We start from the raw sequence: 24,653 nt of genomic DNA on the forward strand, positions 1-24,653 counted from the left end.
CCCGGCGCTGCCGGGGCAGCTCCTCCCGTGTGTGACCCGCGGCCAGGCCCGTCCCCGGGGCAGCTCCTCCCGTGTGTGACCCGCGGCCAGGCCCGTCCCCGGGGCAGCTCCTCCCGTGTGTGACCCGCGGCCAGGCCCGTCCCCGGGGCAGCTCCTCCCGTGTGTGACCCGCGGCCAGGCCGTGCCGCTCCTCCCGCAGCCGCAGCCGCAGCAGCCCCGGCCGAGCCCCCGCCGCGCCCCCGGGCGGAGCGCTCCGGGCCCGGCCCCACCTGCGGGGCCCCCGCCTGCAAACCCCACCCCCGGGCCGGCCCATGGCGCGGAGCTTCCTGCCCGCGCCACAGCGGCCCCGGGCACCGGCGGCCGCAGCTCGGCCGCGATATGCGCGACTACGATGCGGCCACCGCCTTCCTGGGCGAGTGGGGCCGCTTCCAGCGCCTCGTCTTCTTCCTGCTCAGCGCCAGCATCATCCCCAACGGCTTCAACGGGCTCTCCATCGTGTTCCTGGCCGGCACCCCCGAGCACCGGTGCGCCGTGCCCCGCGGGGCCAACCTGAGCAGCGAGTGGCGCAACGCCAGCATCCCGCTGGAGCTGCGGGGCGGGCGGGAGGCCCCGAGCCGCTGCCGCCGCTACCGCCTGGCCGCGCTCGCCAACTTCTCGGCGCTGGGGCTGCGGCCCGGCTCCGACGTGGAGCTGGAGGCGCTGGAGCAGGAGCCGTGCCTGGACGGCTGGGAGTACAGCCGGGACGTGTACAGCTCCACCATCGTCACCGAGGTGCGCGGGGCCGGGCAGCGCGGGGTGTCGCGGCACCGGGGCGGCTCCGCCTTCTCGGGGGTCCCTGCCCGCACATCGCCCTGCCGTGAAACCCGGCTTTGTTCGGAGGGCTTCTGTCCGCTTGCACTTGCGTGAGAAAGAGTAAGGAGTTATTTACTGTGAGGGTGGTGAGACACTGGAGCAGGTTGCCCAGAGGGGTTGTTGATGCCAGGCTGGATAAGGCCTTGAGCAACCTGGCCTAGTTGGAGGAGAGCCCGTGGCAGGTGGTGTTGGGACTAGACGATCCATTAAGGTCCATTCCAATCCCTTAACTGTCTATGATTCTATGATAAGGAGCCTCCAAAAGCAGCACGTTTCCTTAACCCAGCAGGACTGGTCACTGCAGTAACTGCTGCTTGCTAAATTAGCATCTCTGCGAGGGGCTGGAGGAGGGTCAACACCTGCCATCAGCTTGTTTGGTGTCACAGACATGTCACTTTGAACTCGAGACACCGACAGGGTTTGTTTTCTTTCTTTAAAAAATAAAGGTGGTTGAAGTCATAGAATCACAGAATGGTTTGGATTGGAAGGGGCTTTGAGGACCATTTCATTCCCGGTCCCTGCCATGGGCAGGGACACCTTCCACTAGCCCAGGTTGCTCCAAACCCCATCCAGCCTGGCCTTGGACACTTCCAGGGATGGGGCAGCCACAGCTTCTCTGGCAGCCTCTGCCAGGGCCTGCCCACCCTCACAGTTGGGGTCATCCTGAGGTGTGCGAGATGCAGAGGGTGGGGAGCACTGGTCTGGTGCTGTGTCCAAAAGGACCCTGAACTTCTCTGGGTGCCCACAGTGCCTCTGCTTTGGCCATGCCCACTGCTTTGGTCTCCCTGCTCACCTGCTGGGACAGGTCAGCTTCTTGTCTGTGCAGATACAGCCCTCTGTGGTCAGGGCAGCCAACCAAAGCTGAAGCTGTCCTGATTGTCACTCCTGTTTCAGGTGAGAGCTGTACAGACACACAGGCAGAGGCTGAATTAAGGAAATGGGTTCTGAGAATACTTGAATTTCAGTACTTGTATAGACCTTTTTCAGAAGGCTTGGAAACTTTGTAGGGTTCCTTTGCCTGTTGACAAGTTTGACAGAGCTAGAGCTGTATTTTCCATTATTTCTTGCTTTGCAAAATGGGTTGTGATGGGTGTTTGGGTAGTGACAGGTGTGAATACTTAATGACCATAAGCTTTTCTGACACAGAAATCCTCCTCAGGAGGACTAGGCTGGGGTGGGAAGCAGGGAAGAGGAACCCTGGCAGCACAGGGAGATGTGGAACGGGGACACCGGGGCTGCTGGAAATTCAAACGAGGGCCTGAGTGATTCAGACAAGTGGTGCAAGGCACTGTCTCACGTCTTGCTAAAGAACTGCTGTCTTCCTGGAGAGGAAAGCTGCTCGGAATGTCTGGGCCCTGCTCCTTTTGAAATGCACTGTTGAGAAAGGCTGGGTGCTCTTGGGGCAGCGTGGGGCAGTTGGCATCTTCCTGGGCAGTCCTGTTCGTGTTCCCCGTGCCATCCTGGAGTGGCAGACCCGCCTTAGACGTGGGGCTTTGTCTCTGAAACCTCTTCGCTCAGCCTTGGCTTGGTGTGAATTAAAACGCTGGAGCAGCGTGCAGGGGTTTACAGTGGATGGGAGCAGGAGCTGCTGACAGTGCTGAGCCTCCCCGGCAGCCCTGGCCCGCTGTCTGTGTGACTTGGCAGATGTCCCGTGGCCGTGGGAGGTAATGTTTGTCTGCCCAGGCATCGTGCACCGAGGCAGTATTTTTTTTCCCTTTAATATTAATGTTTCTGAGGGAGTTTCGCAAGAGCTGTGCCCTTTCACATACTTACAGGTTTTCGGTGTAAAACGTGTTTGGTTTCTTGGCTTGGTGCTGCTTCTTTTATGATTAACTAATCTTGTGTTTAGTTGCATATCTCTAACTTGTTGAATAATCATGAGGACCTTTGTCCCAGATTTCCGTAGCCAACGCTGGGAGGGGGAAGGGGGATCCTTTTTTTATAAGAAAGCTTTTTGCTGAATCTCTCATGACTTTAGAGAAACCTTGTTTATGGTTTTGCTTTTCGGGGGAGACTTAAAACATTCGGTTCTCTCCCACTTGAAGAGAGGCTTTATTTTCTCACACAGACTAACAACAGAAGGTTGTTATTAGCCAGTCTTCAGTATTTAACCAGCTCCAGTGTAACAAAATCCCTTTCTGTCTTTTGCTTTTTGAAATGCTGTAGCTCAGGGGATAAGAAAAGCTTTACTTTGGCTCCAGAAGCCATCTGTGTCATTCTGATTCATCCATAAGTCCCATAAAAAAAGAATGTAGGAGTAGTAAAAGTTCATACACGTAGTAAAAGGACTAAGGCCAGGAGCAACTAAGGTAAAAGGCCAACTTCTGCCAGTCATGGCTGTTATGGGGCTACACAGAATAACTGGGGATAGAACTGAGCAGTGCAGTTGAGAGCATGAGTGCACTAGAAATATGATATAATGAGGAGGTGTTAGATGATACAGCAGTCAGAGCAGTTCATAGGGGAGGAGTTCTTACACAGTGAACCCTAAACAGACACAGAGTTTTGCATACACGTATTCATCTCCAGCTTTAAAATTGTGTTGCTTTGTTCATCAGTTGAAATCAGCTCAGTGCAGGTGGCATCCAGCCAGAGCTGCATGCTCTGTGTCTGTGTTGCTGTTAACAAGCTTTAGGGACTGTTGGCTTTTGCAGAGCAAGGTGGGAATTGCCAGGTGTCCAGAGGCTGAGTGCAGGGCTGGCACTGCACCTGCACCGGTGTACAGGGAGAGTTCTGGGCACACAGGAGGGCCCTGAGGGTGCCAGCCCCCACAGCCCAGGGATTGCAGTGCCCCGCTGTGCTGCTGGGCCCCAGTCCCTGGAGATCAGGGGGTTATGCCAGACCTTGAGGAAGCAGGGGAGGACACAGCAGTGTCATCGGGAAGGACTCCAATGGGCTCTGTGGCACAGCTGGTGAACTGGAGGTGTCGATGGTCACTCTCTGCTGGAAGGCACAGGGATGTATTCTTTTGCTTTACCAAAATAAAAACACAGGCTTATGCTAGACATTGTAATTTATAGTCACAGAATGGTTTGGGTTGGGAGAGACCTTAAAGATGACCCAATTCCAACCCCGTGCCCTGGGCAGGGACACGTTCCACGAGACCAGAGCAAGAGCAGAGCCAGCAGCTGAAGTGCAGATCATGCCCATGTCACCCAGGTCCAGCTCTCACCCAGCTCCTCATTAACATCAGTCATCTCCATTGTTTCTCACCTTGTGAGAGGGCTTTCTCTTTATAGTTGTAGGTTAAGATCTCACTGTGTTTCTGGCTGAAGTTCATTTTGATAACATCTCATCCCCTGGAGTTGATAAAGCTGTGGTGATTTGCAGGTACAAAATCTTAGTGTTACTAGTCTTGACAGAAGAAGGGAAAAAAGTCTAGTTTTCATTTAATAAGTAAATGTGAAGGTCTGACAGATCCATGAAGGTATTCCTAAAATGCTGTGGTTTTCAAGGTATGATTTAAGAAGCACATCGTGCAGGAATGCTCAGAATTGTACAAAGTACAGACGTTTCTGACCTTGCAACATAAAATAAGATTAGTATTGTTAAAGAATGATAGGCCTGTGGTTGATATTGTTAAATGGAAACAGTGCTCTTTTAGTGGTACCATGGACAATTAGCGGCAGGGTAATGTTCCCTTTGTGTCATCTTGACTTGTAGATTTGAACTCAGCTCAGGTTTCTCTGTTGCTGATGTCACTGCCCTGTTTCCTTTTTCTCCAACCATCTATAAAATGTGTTGTATGGGGAACAGTTCAGTTTCTGCACTGGAATTATAAAATATTTGGCAATTTCCTTCCTTTTCTATGTAAGTTTTATCTTTGTAAAAATTTAAAACTACAGGGGGGAAAATTAAGCAGAATGTGTATTTTGTAGATACAGACTTCTGTTTACTTTAGATAATAAGCTTTAATGTAACATCTAGAGCTTCTAAGTATTTGGAATAGACAAATGTTTTTTCGAGAGGAAAGGGTGTTTAATAACACTCATAGCTCTTAAGTAAGCAGAGAATATTTATATGAATACAAACAAGACCAGATTCTGAATCAAAGGTTCTTAAGTACTTGGTTGTGAGACAGAGATTTTTTTGAAGAACTTACCTCTACTTGCTGAGAGAAGCAAGTGGAAGGAGAGAGTACAGGATATTGGCTTAGCTTCAAAAATTCTTGCTAACATGTTGATTTTTAAAAAGAAAATATTAATACGTGGGACTACTCACTCAGTTCTTCAGTCATGTGTGTTACTCTCAGCAGGACAGGAAAACAGTTTAAGAAAATAAAAGGAGGGGGAAGGCATGATATCTTGTAGCTTAAAAATGCCTTTTCCTATAAGGCTTTTCCTTCTAGGACAGGATTGTAATCAAGTGAGGCTCTTGAAGCTTTGGTACTTGCCATAGCCCAGCTTTATTTAGGGTTCTTATAGTGGCATTAGGAAAGTTGAATGCCCCTGTGGTGGAGCAGTTCTCTACACTGAGAAACAGGCTTCTTTATCTTTCCAAGCATATTTGACAGTGGTGTGTGTTTGGTATATGCTGTAATGCAACAACCTTTGATGTTTTGAAGACCTACCCTATAATTAGGCTTGCAATTTGCATATTACGATGCATTAAAAATATTGGGTGAAATTTATGCTTAGATAGACAGATAGGCATCTTGTTATCAGCAGTTAGGATTTTATTATTTCCTGTTTAGCCACCTGTTGGGAGATGGTGTATTTGCAGTGAAAGTGGAGCAGGACATGGCATCTGCACTGAGGTCTCGATGAGAGGCACAGCAGGATTTAGGGTTAGTGATTCATGAAGTGCCAGCTCTCCTTTTCAAGTACAAAAATCACGAAGCATCGGCCCAAAATAGCTCCAATCTGAGGAAGGAGAGAAGTTTAAACTGCAGCAGAGGGTGTCCCAAAGGTGGAACAAACCAGAGTGGGGGTGATCAGTGCTGGGGGGTGCCCGTGTTGAGCAGCTCGATGTCAGCAGCTGCTCCTTGTAAATGGAATGTTTTTCTCCTCTTTGGAGCCCAGATACCTTGCTGAGGTTAACCTTAGCTGCTTCTTCCCTGGGGCAAAGGCTGTTACAGCAGGCAGGCTAGTTCCGAGGATTCTGAGAAGTGAAAATAGCACATGATTTTAGAGCACTGGGTCACAGTATGCTGTGTCCAAACAGCACTGCCAGCAGCAGGGATTAATCAGTAACTGCCCACTCTTTGCCACGCTGGTCTCTGCCAGCGATGCTTTGGTGACTTCCTCTTGGACAGTGAGCACTTGAGGGAAGGATATGGTTGCAAAATGGTTCTGGAAGGCTGATGCTGACCTCACTGGCAAGCAGTGGAGTAGACCTTATTGGTGAGTCATTAAAAAGTTGAAGACTTCAGCATTTATTTACTGGGGCAAAGGGCAACTGACCTGAAAATCCTTTTGACCTAATTGTTGTGGAGAGTGTAAATAACTGGAATTGCACAACTAAGTAGTTCTCCTTTGGAAATTTGATGTTGAGGTTAATGCTGGTGCCAGGTTTGAGTGATCTTCAGCATAGCAGCTCCTCACACCGTCACAGAGAGGACAGAAAAACAAGCTGCTAATCATTGCCACATTTGAATGCCCACTATGTTTGCACCTGCCAGTACAAGAAGCTTTTGGCAGAACTGTGCTAAACATTTTAATACCATGAACTTTTCCAAGAAAGGTCTCCACCTCAGTGGTCTGAAGGAAATGTTCGTTACAGGGCACAAACACAGCAGTGTCTGGAAAGCCAAGTGTTGTGCAAGCCTTGTGCCAAAGTGCAGGGGGTAGGGCAGATGAAAGGAGAGGTGAACTCACAGGCACAGGCTGAGCAGCTGGAAAGTAATGACTGACTTAGTAGTGATAGACCAATAACCAAGATAGTTAGATTTTAGTTCTGTTATTGAGGATGTCTGACTCCAGGAGTTGATGCAAAGATGGTTTTTTGTGAGTAGGAGAGGCTTTATAAATGCAGGATTTGTAATTGTGATTTTTTTTTCCTGGTGCTATCATATGAAGGCATATGATAATCACTGAAACCTTTGGCCTGTATAAATCTGATAACAGTCACTGCTGCATGTTCTCAAGTTGCCAGATGTATTTTGCTGAGGCTTCCTGGCTGGCTTAGCCTCTGTGGTTATCACAGAATGGCTCAAACTTTAATCTGTGATGAAGCATGGCTTTTGTTGAATAATACAGATTTAGTTATAAATGTTGGTTCTTAATCCACGTGATATTGATAACTGTGGTAAGTTCAGTTCCTTAACATGAGTGGGATACATTTGTTCTCACATGAGAAAGCCACAGTTGTGGAAGGCTCCTGTGTAATGATGCCTGACTGGTGGCACTGTGGGATGTGCTGGGGCCTGAGCTTCAGGTGCTGTGAGGCTGGAAAGGGTTGGGGAGCAAGTGCAGGAATAATATCGAGTGCTATGAAGCCTGATAGAAGGAGAGATTTTTAATTCATGGAACCACAAATAGATTTATCAATGGAGAGTTTAGAAAATTACTTGAATGCAGTTACAAATTGGAAATGGTGCATTTTGACCTTAAAAATAACGATGAGGAGATGAATTAGTGTAAGAGCTGGCAGCTAAAGTTCTACCAAGGCCCATGAGAGTGCAGGCTGTGTGAATGGCCATAGTTCATCTCTGGAACAGTTCCCAGTTCTGGCTGAAAACTGGACGTCCATGAAATAAGTGACGGCTCAGCGGTGTGTTGATGTGGGGATCTGGGAGTGGAAGGCCAGTGCTGATGCTGGTCATTCTGTGCACAGCTTTTGGTGATCCTGCAGCCTCAAACACAGGGAGGATGGAGCTGCAGTGTGGCTGCTGACAGGCTGAGGGCTGGGAGACTCTGCACTCAGAGGTTCCGTGCTGAGGGCGCGGGGCTGGCAGTGAAACACCGGCATTCCACCTGCAGCACCAGGGGTGGGGTGAGTGGGGGAGCTGGGACACGCAGCAGCTGCACTGCTTATGGAGCAAATCAAAGCATGAGGGGTGTTCCAGTACGAACTGCAAAAAACTGCGCTTAATTATTTGTGATTGGCAGACAAGAAGGATTAATTTTTGGGGTCAGGGCAAATATTTTCGTTTCAGCCTTTTTACTGCAGATTAAAAACTAAAAGTTTCCATCCCTGAAATATCAGATGAGAGAGCTGTTTGAATAACTGAGCTCCTGAGGGTTTGGCCTCCCATCAGAAGCATTGGTTGCCTCCCAGTTCCTCTCCTCCCGGGCTGCAGCACTTGCCCTCTGGCAGCAGGTACTGGGGTGGGGCAGGACTGGGAGAGCTCTGGGAGCTGCTCCAGTCACAGCATAGCTGTGAAGGAGGAGTGGAGGCATCCCTGCTGGGTTTTGTCCTTTCTTCTAATATTTACACATTTTTTCCCCAGGTAACCAAAATAAAACTAAGACTCTTTTAATAATAACTCTTTGTGTAGATAGAAAAATAATACGAGTGCTGTTTCAAAAACATCAGACTGAAATGGGTATGAGATTGGAAACTATTGCAGTCTTCATTCAATAAATATTTTCTTTTGTTCTTTTTTGTTTGTTGTTTTGTTTTGTTGGTTTTTTTTAATCTTGGTTTGTTTGGTGTATATTTCAGTTAGTATTCAAAATTCTAATTGAGGTTGGCTACATTCCCAGTGAAGAGTGAACAGTCTCCTGTCTCTCAAAATCATATTAAAATGTAATAGAGGCTTTTTCTTTGTATATTCTTGTTTCTGTAGTTCAGTTTCTCCTAAATTAAGAATGTGAGTTTTTAATGGAACATTGCTATATGCAGGGAATTACAATTAGATGGGATATTGGGAAGGAATTGCTCCCTGGGAGGGTGGGCAGGCCCTGGCACAGGTTGTCCAGAGAAGCTGTGGCTGCCCCTGGATCCCTGGAAGTGTCCAAGGCCAGGTTGGATGGGGCTTGGAGCAACCTGGGCTGGTGGAAGGTGTCCCTGCCCATGGCAGGGGTGGCACTGGATGAGCTTTAAGGTCCCTTCCCACCTAAACCATCCTGTGATTCTGTTCTCACTCCTTCCAAAACCAGCTCAGCTGAGACATTTAGGAGGGAGGGGAAATCCTGTTTATTGAAAGACTTTCATATTCTCTCTCCCTGCAGTGGAATCTCGTCTGTGACAACGACTGGAAGGGGCCCCTGAGCACCTCCCTGTTTTTCGTGGGTGTCCTGCTGGGATCTTTCATATCAGGACAGCTCTCAGACAAGTAAAGTATATACACCAGAGCTGCTGGCTCTCTCTTTTGAGTCTGGTTTGTAGGCTCTTCTTGTATGGCAAGTTTCCTCTAAGTGTCTTCTGCAACTCCTAACATGTCTTTGTTCTATGACTGTCTAACCTGAGTCTACACAGAGTGTGTAGAGAAATGTCCTGAACTAGAACAAAATGTTACAAAGATTATCACTGGGTGTTACCTTTATCGGTTTGTTTTTGCATTGAAATCGCTCTGGAGCAAACTGGTTTCATGCCAGCAAACAGGTGCAGGAGATAAGTTTTGTCTGGAAAAATCAGATCAGTGACATTCTCTCCTATTTACTTTGGACTGTGTTCAGAGGGATACCTGAAGCTTGTTTTCCTTTGTTTTTTTAAGTCAAATTTACAACTCTTTCTCCTCATCAAATACATATCTAAGTCCAATGATCTGCATTTGTGGAAGCTGCAGAGCATGAACGTTGCTCAGCTGCGCTCCAGAGAAGCAAGGCTTTCTTGTTCATTAGTACAAACATTAAAAAAAAGGAAGACACCATTGATTTTTGTGATGCTGACAGTTGTTTGGGTTTTGGTGGGTTTTTTTTAAAGCTTAGTTTTTCTTATTCTCTCCCTGAGATTTTGCTGTGCAGTGCACCGTGTGTCCTCCTGATTCCCAGGGAACGATATGGGGTCCTTTAATTTGCTGATACTTGTAGAGTTTTTGTTTTCCCCCTTCCCTGTGGGGAAGTCTCCCACCACTTCATCCTGGCACTGCTTCCAGGCTCAGGAGCTTCATTCCCAAGAGCTCCTTGTGTGCTGAGTGTCTCCCATGGTGAGCACCTGGCAGGTGAATCAGGAGCTGCTCTCCAGGAGCTTCCACCCTCACACTGCCATTTTTTTTAATGTATTTAGAATAGTTGTACCTGTGTCACATTTCCTGAACCTCTGCTTTTTGCAGAAGTTTTGTATCTCCCTACATATGCTTACAAGTAAACTTACTTTTCTGTTTCTGAAGATTTCATTCATGATGTTGTATAATCATCTCTTTTTTTTTTTTTTCTTTTCTTTTTTCTTTCTCTTTTTTTAATCTGTCCGTGGAAGGTTTGGCAGGAAGAATGTGCTGTTTGCAACTCTGGCCATGCAGACTGGCTTCAGCTTCATACAGGTCTTCTCTACCAGCTGGGAGATGTTTTCAGTCTTGTTTGTGCTGGTTGGCATGGGACAGATATCTAACTACGTGGCAGCATTTGTTCTTGGTATGAAAGTCCTGCTGGGCACAGTATGTGTTCTTTCATCTTGTGCTTTTCCTGCTCCTTTTCAGTACTGGCTTAGGGTTGATTTGTTTTGCCAAGCAACACTGTTAAGAGTGTGGCCTCACCATGCATGGATAATTTGTCATCTCCTTGGAAGTTTCCAGTTGATAGAGGTGCGATTTGAATTAATTCTGTGGTTTGCCATCCTAAAAGAGTCAAAACCCCAGAAACTGATTATTTGAAACAAAGTCCATCTCCTAGTTGGAGACATAAAACCTGGGAGATTTGATTTTTTTAGGGGTTGGAACTAGATGGTCTTCAAGGTCTCTTTCAACTCACACCATTCTGTGTGATTCCATGATTTTTCAGGGATTTCTTTTGTCAGTTTTGGGGCCTAAATACCTATTTGATTAAAAAACTTGCAAAAGAACAAAACCAGTCATTTTTATAAAGTCTCCTTTAAACAGCCTATAGTAAAAATGTAAATGTCATTACGATATTTGCTTCATATACTCTCAAGTTGACTGAGACCATATTTGGTAATGGGAATTACCTTATGGATATGAGATTTAAAAAGAATTAATGTTATTTACGGTGACCTCACTGTCCAAAGTACCAGATGGTGACAAGAAATTCCTTTTGGGCCAAGAAAGGCAAGTTCAGGGGTGAAAGCAGTGCTTGGCTAACCTCACTGTACCCAGCCTGCTGCAACTGCTGGAATCTTCTTTGATTTCCATGGAAACAGGGAAGATCAGCTTTCTTTCTATGTCTCTTGATTTGAAGGTCCCTAAACATTTCAGAGGGGGTCGTCAGCTCCTGTTTGTGCATTTAATTCCCCTGCCAGTAGCCTGGCCTTTGTTAGTGATCCCCATGAATTCCATATGTGTACCCAAAAAGACTGAGGTTTTTTTGGCTAAATAGTCTTTGAGAAGGTGATACAGGTTGGGAACCTTTGAATTACTCTTTAAAGAAGCTGGTCACTGTCCAAAAGCTGTAGAGGGTGCTGTGGTGATCCAAGCTATGGTTTACTGTTGAGAGTGTGTTGTAGGTGCTTTCAGTTCCTCAAGTAAAATGTGAGATTCTAAAAAGATAAAATTATAGAAATATGAGCTACAGAAATACAGTGTGGCCCAGTTCTGTTTGTTTTACACACAGAATGACCTCAGTTGATGCAGGCTCACTGCACGAGGCAGCTCTGTGGTGCCTCTGGAGCTGGATGGCAGAGTGCTCTGTCCTGCAGCTCCCCAGTGTGGTGGTGCCTTTCAGAACCCATTGCTAGGGGTACTTTTGTTAGCTTATTTGGTTGCTATCAAGTTAAAATCCTATTCCTCACTCTGCTGTTTTGAACAGGCACAGAAATCCTTGGCAAATCAATCCGTGTGGTGTTCTGCACGCTGGGGGTGTGCATATTTTATGCCTTTGGCTACATGTTGCTGCCCCTCTTCGCTTACTTCATCAGAGCCTGGCGGATGCTGCTGCTGGCGCTCACCCTGCCCGGGCTGCTCTGCATCCCGCTCTGGTGGTGAGTATCATGGCCTTATAACATTTCACTCTCTGTAAGGCCCTGCCTGCAGATTTTTAGGAGCCAGACTCCAAGCCAGTGAAATTCAGGAGTGGGTAGGTGAAGAATGGATGTTGTGTCCTTTCCCCTCCCGGTCATTTTGCTGTCAGTCCATGGCTTTGTGTGTGATCTGACCGATGCCCAAAAAGCCTGCCCTTCATTTTCTGTAGGCTTCTGTAAAATTAAGTGTTGCACATGCAAAGAAAAAAAAAGTCAGTCCAACTCATCCTCTGCACCAGCTGAAATCCATGGGCTGTGTTCTGATCTGAGGGCAGAAGGACAAACTGGTTGTTCTGAGAAGCTGGGCATTGGTAGGGTGACATAGATGTGACAAACTACAAAACAGTACTTGCACATCTGTGAGACTTCCATGTTTCCTTCCCTAGTTGATAAAATACTGCTTTTGGTGGCATGTAAAGCTGAAACAGTCCACATGGTGGTGGTGTTCCTTCACTTACACTTGCGGTTGTGTTTGTGATTCCATCCAGGTCCTTACGCTGTTGAATGACTGGTGAATTCTGCTCTGACTTGCCTTTCTGTGACAGGATTTATAGTTATTAAGTTTATATGTGTTATTTTCTAAGGATATGCTTCTTAATGTACAGCGTGCTGCTTGTGTGTTCACATTTCTGAATTTCTTTAATTGAACTGTTTTCCCATACTTTGAATGTTTGTGTTGCTCTTTTTTCTGAATCATTGCTAATCCCTGCAGCGCTTCTGAAATCCATAAAGGCATGTTCTTGTTCAGTAGGCTAGCCTGCTCCTGTACATCTAATTTCTGTTGTCACTGCACTAATTCCTGCAAGATGTGGCATGTTTTGAGATCTTACCTGGAACGATGTGTGTTGGTGCCTGCAGCAGTGCTTTCTGTGGAACTGCAGCCTTGTTATTCTGAACCTTCTGTGCAGGGTCATTCCAGAGTCTCCCCGGTGGTTGATCTCCCAGGGAAGGTTTCAGGAAGCAGAAGACATCCTCCGAAAAGCTGCAAAAACTAATGGCATTACAGCCCCAGATGTCATACTTGACCCTAGTGAGGTAAGGTCCATTTAGCAGTCCAGTTGTTTGCTGGACTCTATGTGAAGGGATGAATTTCCAGGCAGATGAATGGAGTCGTTCCTGCACTGCATTATGTGCTTCTCAGATGGGGGAAAGATCATCCTTTTCTGCTGAAAAGCAGAATACCCTTTCCCTTCTTCATTAAGATTTGCAAAGCCTTTGCTGTCCCATTCACATAGGGATGCCACCATGCATTCTAATGCAAACATCTTTTGATCCACTTTACAGCCACCTTTTGCCTTTTAAACTCTATTTTGGGGGGGAAGATAATAAATTTGAGGTACCTGTAGTCCAGTGATCTAAATACTTGTGCCAAACAGACTCTGCTTATTCAGTCAGTAATATACTTCTATAGAAGTCTAACACAGGACTAATCCTGACCTTCTTATGGTACCTTTTTTCCTGGATTTTCATTAGAACACATCTTTTTCCTTTCTTTTCTTCTTCCTACTCATGAAAGCCTTGAAAACTCTTGCATTGCCAGCACTGCAGCAGGAGAACAGAAAATAAGCTCTGGCTCCAACATGTGCCTAAGGTCACTGTTCCTGGAATCCTCTCTGTCTCATTCTTAGAAAGAAGCACTGCTCTGTTTGCTGTCTCTGAACGGGGCTGGATTGGGAAGCAGCAGAAGGCAGGGGCAAGAGTAGGGATGTTGTCTTAGGAAACACTGGACAAGGGGAAATGCTGACTTTGCAGCAGTGTGGGCTGGAGTATGTGGTGTTTATTTACAGGTAAATCATTGCACATCAGCTTTCAAAAACACATATTAACATTCTGACAAGCAAAGGAAAAGGAGCTCAATGAACAGGTGCTGTTTAAATGCAGAACTCCTGTCCATCTCTTTCCTTTTTTAGGTAAAAGTGGTGCTGTGGCCAAAAGATCTGTGCAAAACTTCTCTTCCTCAGGGGTCTGTCTATGCTGTTGTGGTGTCTGCTTTCTGAAGGTGACACAGCCCCAGAAGGCTCACAGCCCTAGAGGGTTTGGGAGGGTTTCTGCTGCAGAGAGGCTCTCAGAATTCTGGCTGGCCCTTTGTCCCTGTGCATTGGAATGTGAGTTTGGGATGGAGCAGCCCAGGCTCCTGTTTGGAGTGTCCCTCAGACCCAGGCAGCTGCAGAGCAGAATTCAAACTGCCTGGGGTCCAGCAGGTGACTGGTCACAAACCAGCTGCAGAGAACAAAGAGGGCCTGGTTGGTTGAATTATCCCCCATGAGGGGATACAAGTGTTTGGATGATAGGTTTAATTTCAAACCACCATTTTACCTTCCCTGCCTTTCTCATTGCTTCCTGTTCTAGCCTGTCCTGGTAAGGATTGTGTTGTCTGTTTATCCAGCTCTTAAAAGGCAGGGTCCCTTTTCCTCATCAACTGGCTCCAAATTTTACTGTTCCTGGTTTTGTTTTGTGGTTTGCTTGGGGTTTCTCCTTTTTCTTTTTTTTTCTGGTGTTCTTGTTTCTTGGCAGCAAATAGTGGTGAAGTGGGGGAGTGCTTAGGAAAGATCATGTGATTTATGAGAAAGGGCTGTGAGTGACTGCAGTTTGTGTGATGCAAGTTTGGCTTCAGGCAGAGTGAAAACTATCAAAGGTAAAGAACTGTTCGCTTTTTGTAAAAAAATGGGATTTATGAAAGCAAATAAGCTGAAATTTAACATGTACCAGACTGCTACTTCATCATCCAGATCTTCAGAACCGACTATCACTTGGAGAGAATTTTCACCTGACTGCAGGGGCTACACAAAGTCCATGTTGCTTTATCAGAGTTGATGGATTTTGTCCTCTTAAATCCCCTTTTCCATATTCTGAAAAATCTCTTCCTTGGTCCCCCTTCTTAAGGGTCTAAATTAAAGTCCTAATTTAAAAAAAAAATTAATTCTTCCCTTTTTTTACGATCTTACCAAGGACAAAAATTGTTCTCATGTTTCATGGATGAATATCCTTGCATTGTTTAGATAGAAGTGGTTTTATGTTGAAGAGCTGGAAAGTTTCATGGGGAAAGGAGAAGTTTGTTGTCTTTTTGTTTATATTCTTAGAAGATTATCTCAAAAACAGACTAGATAATGATGGGCACTCTTCAGCTCATTAGCCAGTTTGTCTCAGTTTTAATACATTGCTGTTAGGTCCAGTATGAACAGTCATTTACTATCTCTGTCCTGCTGTGGTTTAATCTTGTTATTTGTTGCAACATCTGCAGTAGACATAGAGGACAGTTTATCACTTTATTTGCTGGTCTTTGAAGACCATTCTGTGCCCTTGTTCTTCTGGCCCTTAGGCTAAAGAAACCCTCTCCTTTTTTCCAATGTCTCACCATCCCCGTTGCTCTCTTCTTGTCTGAGTGCAGTTGATCTGCCTGATTCTCAAGGTGCAGTGCTCAAAACTGGGTGTAAGAGCCATGTCAGCAGTGCCATACGAATCATGAATTAATGCTTTGTAATTCAGGCAACAAAAAGCCATTGCTTTGTGACGCCTCAGGCAGAGAAGATGATTGCTATAAAATCACAGAATCCCAGAATATGCTGAGCTGGGAGGGACCCACAGGGATCATCCAGTCCAACCCTCAGCCCCGCACAGGCACATCCCAAAAGTCACCCCCTGTGCCCCAGAGGATCAGCCAAAGCCTCCTGCAGCTCTGGCAGCCTTGGGGCTGTGCCCACTGCCCTGGGGAGCCTGTTCAGTGCCAACCACCCTCTGGGGGAAGAACCTGTCCCTGAGATCCACCCTGAGCCTGCCCTGACACAGCTCCAGCCCTGTCACTGGTCATGAGAGTGAAGAGTTTCAGTCTAAATTTTAAGTGACTTTCAATTAAGGAGAACCTTCTACTTTCACAGGCTCTTACAGTTTTATGTGTTTTGTTAAGAGTGAGGCACTTATTCTGCATGTCAAAATACTGAGGTATAAGTTGGGGAGGAACTTATTTTCATAATAATTACCTTTGCAGGAAGTTAAAGTTCCCATGTTTTGTTTGTTGTTTGCTTTTTTCCAGCTGCAAGATGTGAATTCTGAGAAGCAACAGACATACACCATTTTGGATCTAATGAGAACCCGAAATATTTTAACTATCACTATTATGTCAGTGCTTCTGTGGTAAGCAAGTGTGATTCAGGAGTATGTACCTTTAAACACTAAGGTATTGTGAAGAAAGAGGAACAAAAGCAGCTCAAAAATCAATGACTTGCTGGCTGAAACAACAAAGTTGTAGTTAGTTGGTTCTTCAGTGGCTGTGGAGAAACACCTCTGAACTGTTGTTTCTTTCTGAAGTAGTCAGGCATATCCTGAACTGAGCAGGAGCTGGATCAGCTGGCATTGAGGGGTGGGAATCCTGCCTGATCCTGGGTCTTGGGGAATGCTCTTCTCACTGCAACAGTCTTTTAGAGGAATGAGTCATGTCCTATCCCCCAGAGAACTTCTGCCCAGGGGTCTGAACGTGATGCTTTCCATCCCTTTTGTATTGCTTCTTAGAGGGATAAAGCTGCTTTTATCTTAGAGGGATAAAGCTGCCTCCCAAGTTCTAATTTGAGATTTCCCTGCACTTTCCTGCTGTCTGCTCTGTCCACCTGCCATCTTCAGCGTGGTTTTTACTGGCTGAAGCCACACTTCATGTGGCATTAAATGCTGGTTATTTTGCTTTACTAGATACCTTGAAAACAGAGAGGATAACCTGTAGCCTGCCAGAGGCTGTACCAGTGAGGTGTAATTACTGCTTGTACCCAGTGACATAACCAAGAAGGTCCCTCAAGTGCTTTGGAGCCAGCTAAGTCTGTTTGCTGCCTTTTTGAGGAACGTTCCTGGGCCTTAATGAGGCAGAGCCTTGGAGTCCAGTCCACTGACCTGCCAGCACGTACAAGTTGATGTGGCATTTTGGGTCAAAGGATGACTTGGCTAATATTTAAGCCAGATTCTCTGGCCCATCACCGAGCACAATGTTACAAACACACCAAGGAAAGAACTTGTGCAAAAAAACAGCTCAAGGCGAAAAATAATGTTGGTTCTCTGCAGAAATGTCAATACAGTGTCTATATAATGCCCTGCCTCCAAGTGCAGTCACTGACTCTCACCTTTAATTGAAAGTGAGACTGCCCTACTCCTAATCTGCTTGGAGCAGAGCAGTGATCCCTGGGCACAGCCAGTTTTGCCTGTGTGGTTGTAGAAATCAAATGTAAAACCTGTTGGAACAGCATTTTTGGTAGGATGAAGCTGCTGAGAGCAACAGTGACATGGCAATGTGTATGTAATCCATTCTACTGCATTCAGTAACCCAGGCTGAAGGGCTTTTTGCCACATCATAAATGAAGTTTTATGATTGGCAGGAAGAGTCAGACACGTGCAGCTGACTTGAACAATCTTACCTCCTCTCACAGACAAGTATTCACTTGGCTTGGGCAATTATTTCACTATTCTAGCTTGTGTGTGAGTTACCTAACCTACTTTTAATTCTTTCCCAAAGTATGAAGCATTTTGTGCTGGCTCACAGCTCTGTTTTCCAGCTCATGGTGTACTGACAGTATATTGTGCATTGTGAATTGATAGTGCTTACAGAAAAGGTCTGCACAGGAGGGTGGTCACAGACAGCACTGTGGCACCTTTACACAGTGCTGAGTGTTCTGTTAATTCTGAGTGAGTAACAGGCCTTTAAACTGTTCCCTTTGCAGGGTTTGCACCAGGGAGGAGGAAGTTTGGCTCCTTGGCACCCTGGGATGTGTAAATACCACTAAAGTTTTCCTGCAGAGTATATAACTGTGTCAAGGTTTACCAGTGTGATAAGCTAAGGCAAACTGCTACCAACAGGGAATTCCAGCATCCCAGTTTATTGTGTGTAAAAATAACTCCAAGGAGAGCAGGGTGTGTTGCACTGTGGTGAGGAAAACACTGCAGAACTACTTCTGAGAAGAATGGCTTTGGGGCAGGGCACCACAGCAGTGGGGTCACTCTGTGACCTCATACCCTCCCAGCTACACTAAGAGACTTTATTTTAAGCAGCTGGACCATGAAGGCTCTTCCCATATGCAGTGAGGAGGTGAAGAGCTGATCTTCTGTCTGTGACCCACTGGTGCTGTGCAGTGGTTTTGCTCTGGGTTCTGAAGATGCTGAAGGAGATGAAGTGCTGAGTGCTCTGTTCCTCACCATTGCACCTGCACATGTCCTGATGCACTGCCTGTTCCTTGTTTACCACGTCATACTTGTTGGTGAAGCTTAGTCTGCTCTTCCCAACACCTCCCAAGACACAACAGGGCTTGTCTTCAAGGCCAGTTGTGTTTCCCCAGATCACATGGAAGCCAGCTGTCATCTGGCAGTGGCACAGTTCACATGTCAGTGCGCCAGCCACCAAAGTCTGTCCTGCTGCACTGACCAGCCCAGGCCAACGGGATTGGGATGCTGCCCAGCCAGCTTGGGGCATGGCAGGGAAAATCCCAGGATGCTGGGTCTGCCAGGATGCCACACTCCTCCTGTCTGACTTCATACACAAAGCATGGAGGGTGATGACCCAGAAACAATGCTCTGCACCCAGAGCTCCCTGGTAAACATGATGGAAAGCTGCTGTAGGCCTCAGCAGCAGTAAAATTCAGTAGCCCAAACTTTCAGTCTAAAGCCATAGCTACTAGTAGTGACAGCTGCTGCACCACTGCAGTGTGAATGATCGTCACTTGCCTTCCAGCGTAATGCATTTTATTCTTTGACTTCAAGAGCGACTTGAGAGATCAGAAGCATCAGCACAGTTTAATTGTTAACGTGCTGTGTCTGAAGTCAGCGCTTCCAGCTGCTCCAGAGGTGAATGAGTGCCAGGTGCTGAATTTGCCTCACACAGTCATTCACGGGATGTGGAGGAGGTTCCTGGCAGCCCCTGGGACAGGTGAGGTTTGTCTGATGCCGTTGCTGTTCCTTGCAGGATGATAATCTCGGTTGGCTATTTCGGCCTGTCCCTCGACACGCCCAACCTGCACGGGGACGTGTACGTGAACTGCTTCCTGTCGGCCGTGATCGAGGTGCCCGCCTACGTCATCTCCTGGGTGCTGCTGCGCAACCTGCCCCGACGGTACTCAATGGCTGCTGCGTTATTCTTGGGAGGCTGTGTGCTGCTCTTCATTCAGCTCGTGCCCTCACGTATGGAACCCTTAGTTCATCTCACATATGTATGGCAGGGGACGTGCAGTGCTGGGCGCTGGGCACGTGTGGAGGAGCGGTGTCCTGAGGGGACTAAACACAGATATTGGTGTCCCATCTGTGCCCCTGTGCCCTGGTTCTCAGTGCTGCTGCACGAGGAGCTCCCACAGCATGTCATTCAGATACAGTTTGAAAGGTGGGTCACTGGCTCTGTGATCTGTTGGGATTAGCGTGGTAGGCCAGTTTTGCCTTTGAAGTACATCCCTGGCAGGGTGTCCTGGTAAGGTCCAGGTGCCAAACCAAGGCTAGACCGATCAGAGTTTAGTCAGAGACATTGCCAAGAGGCTGCAGGACTCACTTCCCAAACTGCTGTCGATGACTTTAGGGCTTGTTTAAAGAGTTACATTCAGTGGAGTCATTGTGGAAGCATTTTGGATAAGCAGAGATGCTTCACTGAATTAGTGTTGATAGCTTAAATAATGTGTGGCACCTGGAAAGGAGGGCCAGGTAACATTTATTAGATCTCAAAGCATATGTATCTTTAGGCCAGTTAGATCAATGGGGTTATGGAATCATTATAAGGGGGGTGTTGTTGCCTGGGACTTGTTTACAAATCAAAGAGTATACTAAAGAGAATGTGCAACAACTGCCTTGCTTATTTTATACAGGTAATATGTGTGCTGCATTCTCTTTTTTTCCTCCTGTCCTATGAGTCAATTGGACAACACTGATACAATCTGTTTAGATTTTCAAATCTAAATGTCCCAGCTAAAGTCAACCCAACTTCCTATAATAAAGTATTGACTTGTAGCTAAGAATGTTAATGAGAAACCAGAGCAGGAAACCAAAAATAACTTGTCTAAAGTGTTTCATTTTGTTCATTTTATTAAAAAGGGATAAATGGCATTGTTTGCAATAGCGGAGATCTGGCCCTTGAAATCTGAAAGGGCCTCAACAGTTCTTGCTCTGTTCTCCTTATTTTTCACTTGGCAGGAAGCCCTGTGCTCAAAAGAAAATGAAAATGTTGATTCCTAGTAATTCACAGAAGAAAAAATTAAAAAAGAACATTGCTTATGTTTGTGGGGAAAAAAAACACCAGATGCTGGAGTTAATTAGGCAGGAGTTACACAAACACAAAGGAATGAAGGGATGCCATGAACTGCCAGAGCTTTATTAAGTCCTTACTTGTGCTCTGATTTCAGATCTCCGTGCTCTGTCTATTCTGCTGGTGATGGTGGGCAAGTTTGGAATCACATCAGCCTTCTCAATGGTCTATGTTTACACGGCTGAGCTCTACCCCACAGTGGTGAGAAACATGGGGGTTGGAGCGAGCTCCATGGCCTCCAGGCTGGGCAGCATCCTCTCCCCTTACTTCGTTTACCTGGGTGAGTGAACTGCTCTGCTCCAGAGATGCTCCAGAGACTCACAGCAGGGACAGCTCCTACAGCTGCTGCTCCCCACTCCCTCGAGTTCCTCACATTCCATGTATAACAACATCCCCTCTGCATGTCAGGCTGTGATGGGCTTGCTTGGGTTGGTTTTGACTGAAAGCACAAGTCTTGCATGGGTAAAGCCCCGTACCTTGGTACAGACCTTATCACAGAACCACAGCATGGAAGGACATTAAAGATCATCCAGTCCCACCTCCTACCAAGGGCAGGGACACCTTCCACCAGCCCAGGTGGCTCCGAGCCCCGTCCAGCTTGGCTGCCCCACTCTCTGGGCAATTCTCAGACACTCAGAGCTGATGCCTTTCTGCTTTCCCTTTGCTGTGTTCTGCCAGGTGCCTACGATCGGTTCCTGCCTTACATCCTGATGGGGAGCCTGACTGTGCTGTCAGGAATTCTGACACTGTTTCTGCCTGAAAGCTATGGGATGCCCCTTCCTGACACCATTGACCAAATGCTGCTGGTGAAAGGGTGAGTATCACCTCTGACCTCGGCACTGCTCTGCTCTGAGGAGGGCACTTGCCTGGCTGTGGGCAGAGGAAGGGGCTGGCTTTGGCAGCACAGGTAAGTGCTCTGTTGGAGATACAAGAGCTTGCCTGGAATCCTGGTCCCTCTTCCCAAGTGGGTATGTTTGTACGTGCATCTCTCAGCTCTAAATTTATCATTTTACTCTGATAGCTTTTAAAAGTGCGTCTGAGGAATGCACTTCAAAAGTGTGTTGCTTTATCAAGGTTTAGGGACACATTGTGGGTTACAATCATTTGAGGTTCTGAAAGTCTTATAAGCTGGGGAAGAGCTGAACTCTTCCAGTTTAATTCATCTGACCTAAAGAGGCACTGAGTTTTTGGCCTTTCACCACAGCTCTGGTTAAGGTGACACATCAACACAGAAGGGGTGCAAGGAAGGGACCTAAAGTTGACTAAAGTCAACAGGATATTAAAATTAGGAAGCTGTAATGTCAAAACAGAAATCTGATTTTTTTCTTTTCTGATTCACTCATCTATCTTTAAAGTTATTTTGTTTTTTCTTTCTTTTTCCCACCCCCCAGATTAGAATACAGGCCTCCATCTAGTAGCACGAGGGATTCCAAGGAGGAAGAAGAGAATCCAGAGATCCTTAAAAGCACAGCATTTTGATGGAGCTCCTGTGTCCTTCCTGGTGGACTGAAAGTTAAATGGACTTTCCTTCTAAAACTCATTCTAGAAAGGGCTAGTGGCAACACTTCGTTTCCTGCAATTTTAACCTTATTTATTAATTTAAGCACTGTGTTCTGTACGTTCTCTTTTTATATGAACATAAACACTGCGTAGCCTTCAGTGAGATGTTTCAGCCACAGCTGTGCCCATCAGCAGTACCGTGGAGCAGTACCTGATCAATCCTGCGTCACTTTATGTGTATAGTTCAGCTGAGAGATACTTGAAAATGAGTTCAAGGGCTGGCAGGGTACCTGGGTTCCTCAGTGAACCTTCTCCAGAGCTAATGCACATCAAGAAGTAAAAATTGCCAGAAAAAGCTGCTCGTTGCTTTTGATTCCTTCTGTCTCTATACAGGGAACTTATTTATTATGTGAAGGCTATGAGAACGTGCCTCTCTGTGATCTTACCCAAGTGACTTTGTATGTGCTGAATTTGTTACCAAATTCAGAAAGATGCAAAGAAAGATCTCATTTGAGAGTTAATTCTAACTTGATAGGGTTTAACTCAGCATCGACTGAAAGGATTGTCTTGCACAAACTATTTAGCACTGAAGTTTTGCTCACAAAATTCACTTGATTCCAATGCTGGATTTCAACTGTACCTTCTTGTTTACATCTGACCTTGGATGTGGCCTGTTTCCAGGCTGGATTTATTCAAAATAATGCAAAAGGTTTCACCTGTGTGTAGAGGGAGTGGTGGTAGTTTTTGTGGTGAAAGTTTTATGTGTAAATTGTTTTAATGTTCTCTGTGCAATTTGGATGATGGAAACGATTCTCCTGTCTTTGTTCTTGCTTTTCCCACTGGTGCATGTACACACACACAATTAATATATTTAGTCATAAATTTTTGTGTTAATTAGGCCACTGCATTGACCTCATGGAGGAATGTACTGAGAACAAAACAGAATATGTTTCTGACCACTGGTTCTCAATCCTGAAGTATCAACTGTGTGATGCTGTGAGGTCTGTTGTTGCACTTAACTTGTGTAATCAGTGAATTGCTTTAAAATTGTTTAAAAAAAACTCCAACAAACCCACAAATCTTGTTGAGAATCTGCCAAGAGGTTGTGGAAGTGCCCTTGGCATTACCTGTGTTTCTCTAAATACACATTTGTGCTGTGCTGGTTCTGGTGTGACAGATGTGAGTGGTGAAAGGTTTCTGTCTCGTGGCACTTGTATTTTGTTCTGTCTTGTAGAGACTCAATAAACAGCCTAAACCTTTGTAGCCAAAGCTGTCGGGGGCCTTACTCTCCTGCAGCAGCTGGTTGGGGAAGTTGTGCATTTTCCTGTGGTGGTTAAATATGTAGGTGGCATCGGCTGATTCTAGTCTTTGGTGAACCAATATCCCAAATCCTGTGCTGGTAACAGGCTCCAGCAGTGGGACTGGTGTGTGCCTTGGACTGCTTGTGCCAGGAACAAGAAGGTAGAAGGCGCTGCCAGACTGTAGTGGTTTGGTTTGGTTAAACTCTCCTTGCTAGTATCTTGAGCTCAAGGATTTGCTCCACTTTTCCTGCATTTTTTCACCCCTTTATTTAGGATTTTGATTTCTGGCTGCAGCAGGAAGCTGGCCGATGTCACTGGGTCAGACAGAGAATGATGTGGAGGAAAATAATTTTGTTGCATGTCAACTTTTCCAAGGAAAGAAAGGCGAAGGTTGGGGCAGGTTCAGTGTCACTCCTGTTTGTAGGTTGGCAGGCCCTGGGCAGGAGGTTTGAAATGCTATGTGTGATTTGAGGCTGGTGCCAAAATTGAGAATCTGGATTTTACAAGCCCATCACAGAGCAGCCTTGACATGGGCAAATACATGTTAGGAGAGTGCCTGTGACAGCCAGTTCCCCTTCCCAAAAACATGACCTGTTCTGGCAGGCTTACACTGTTTTTGAAATATTCATTGCAGACACAAAAGAGTACGTTGTCAAACTCGGTCCAGGTATTTTTCTTTGTGGACCTTGTCTCGGAGCTGTGAGGTTGAGAAGCAGCTTCTTTTGTATGTGTTGTAGAATGATCCGATAACCACAGGAATCTGAGGCAAAACACATTTAGCTGCAACTTCCTTGTAATGAGTTTGCCAGTGTAAACACCCGTGTCCCACAAGGCTCTTCCTGTAAACAGTATCAGAAAATATCCTGAACTGTAAGATATTGCCTGCCTGACACAGGAGTTAGTCTGGAAATTCCAGTGTCTGTTTAATGTCTGATTTAGCTGCAATTTCTTACCCACTGTTTTATCCAAGTCTGTGCCTTCAAAGAGAGACCTTTTTTCTTGAATATTTAAATATTCTGATGTTTACTTAAGTTCTTTGTGGGGCTTTTTGTTGTTATTGTTAGTTTGGTTTGTTTTTCTAACTCCAGACAAATTGGGGAATTTCCCATTAGTCATGACTAACCCTACAAAACTCAATGGCAATCGCTTTGTGTCAAAAAAAGAGGGTTTTTCCCTTGCTTATGTTTTTAAAAACATGAAGTCTGAGTCAGAAATGTAGAACATATTTAAAATAGCAGACTGGGTTATTATGTGTTCGCTGTTTCAGCCTACTCTTTTCAAGTTTATGTTTAACACAAGGATCCTGTTCTAGTGGGCAGGTGGAATCCAGATAACAGGGATCTCAGAAAGAAGTGGAGGGAATATTTTATACAGGTAGGTGATCTGATCCCTGCAAACAAGATGTAGATGAAAGGACCTGATCCAGTCGTGGGCAGATCTTGGTGTCAGTGCTGGCAGCAGGTCAGATCTGCAGCACAGCCTGGCTGTGGATGTACCTGCAGGAGAAGGGGACACAATTTACCTTTGCAAGAGGAGCTGTGATAAACCTGAGAGCTCCTTGTGTTGTGGAGGAAGATGCAGCAGACTCTGAGGTTCAGACTAACCCTGGCCTGGGCAGTGCTGCATGGCTGGGCTGTCTGGGACCTGTCCCAGCAGCAGAACAGGTTATCCAGTCACCTGCTCAGGCAGAGAACAGTGCCCACTGTAGTACCTTCACCAGGGGAAACAGCACATGC

General features: G+C 46.1%; 1 protein-coding gene across 1 annotated transcript; it reads left to right on the top strand.

The window, feature by feature from the left end:
- The first annotated feature begins 325 nt into the window (after positions 1-325).
- On the top strand, positions 326-24,261 carry LOC114065705 (solute carrier family 22 member 5-like). Its single transcript, XM_027899812.1, has 10 exons — positions 326-771; positions 8,967-9,070; positions 10,153-10,307; positions 11,655-11,826; positions 12,774-12,900; positions 15,896-15,996; positions 18,797-19,011; positions 20,214-20,396; positions 20,795-20,930; positions 21,508-24,261. The coding sequence occupies exons 1-10, from the start codon at positions 379-381 to the stop codon at positions 21,593-21,595; spliced, it is 1,674 nt and encodes a 557-aa protein (XP_027755613.1). The 5' UTR covers positions 326-378; the 3' UTR covers positions 21,596-24,261.
- The last annotated feature ends 392 nt before the right edge of the window (positions 24,262-24,653 follow it).

Source organism: Empidonax traillii, unplaced genomic scaffold, assembly GCF_003031625.1.
Source record: "Empidonax traillii isolate 1590-97213 ecotype Southwest subspecies unplaced genomic scaffold, ASM303162v1 scaffold689:size842923, whole genome shotgun sequence".
In the NCBI taxonomy this organism is placed as follows: domain Eukaryota; kingdom Metazoa; phylum Chordata; class Aves; order Passeriformes; family Tyrannidae; genus Empidonax; species Empidonax traillii.

Bases quoted from the DNA above. Each gene is read 5' to 3' on its own strand.
- LOC114065705 (XM_027899812.1), top strand. From the start codon at position 379: ATGCGCGACTACGATGCGGCCACCGCCTTCCTGGGCGAGTGGGGCCGC. The intron at 9,071-10,152 runs GTAAAGTATATA...TGTCCGTGGAAG, and splicing joins TCAGGACAGCTCTCAGACAA to GTTTGGCAGGAAGAATGTGC. The intron at 15,997-18,796 runs GTAAGCAAGTGT...TGTTCCTTGCAG, and splicing joins ATTATGTCAGTGCTTCTGTG to GATGATAATCTCGGTTGGCT.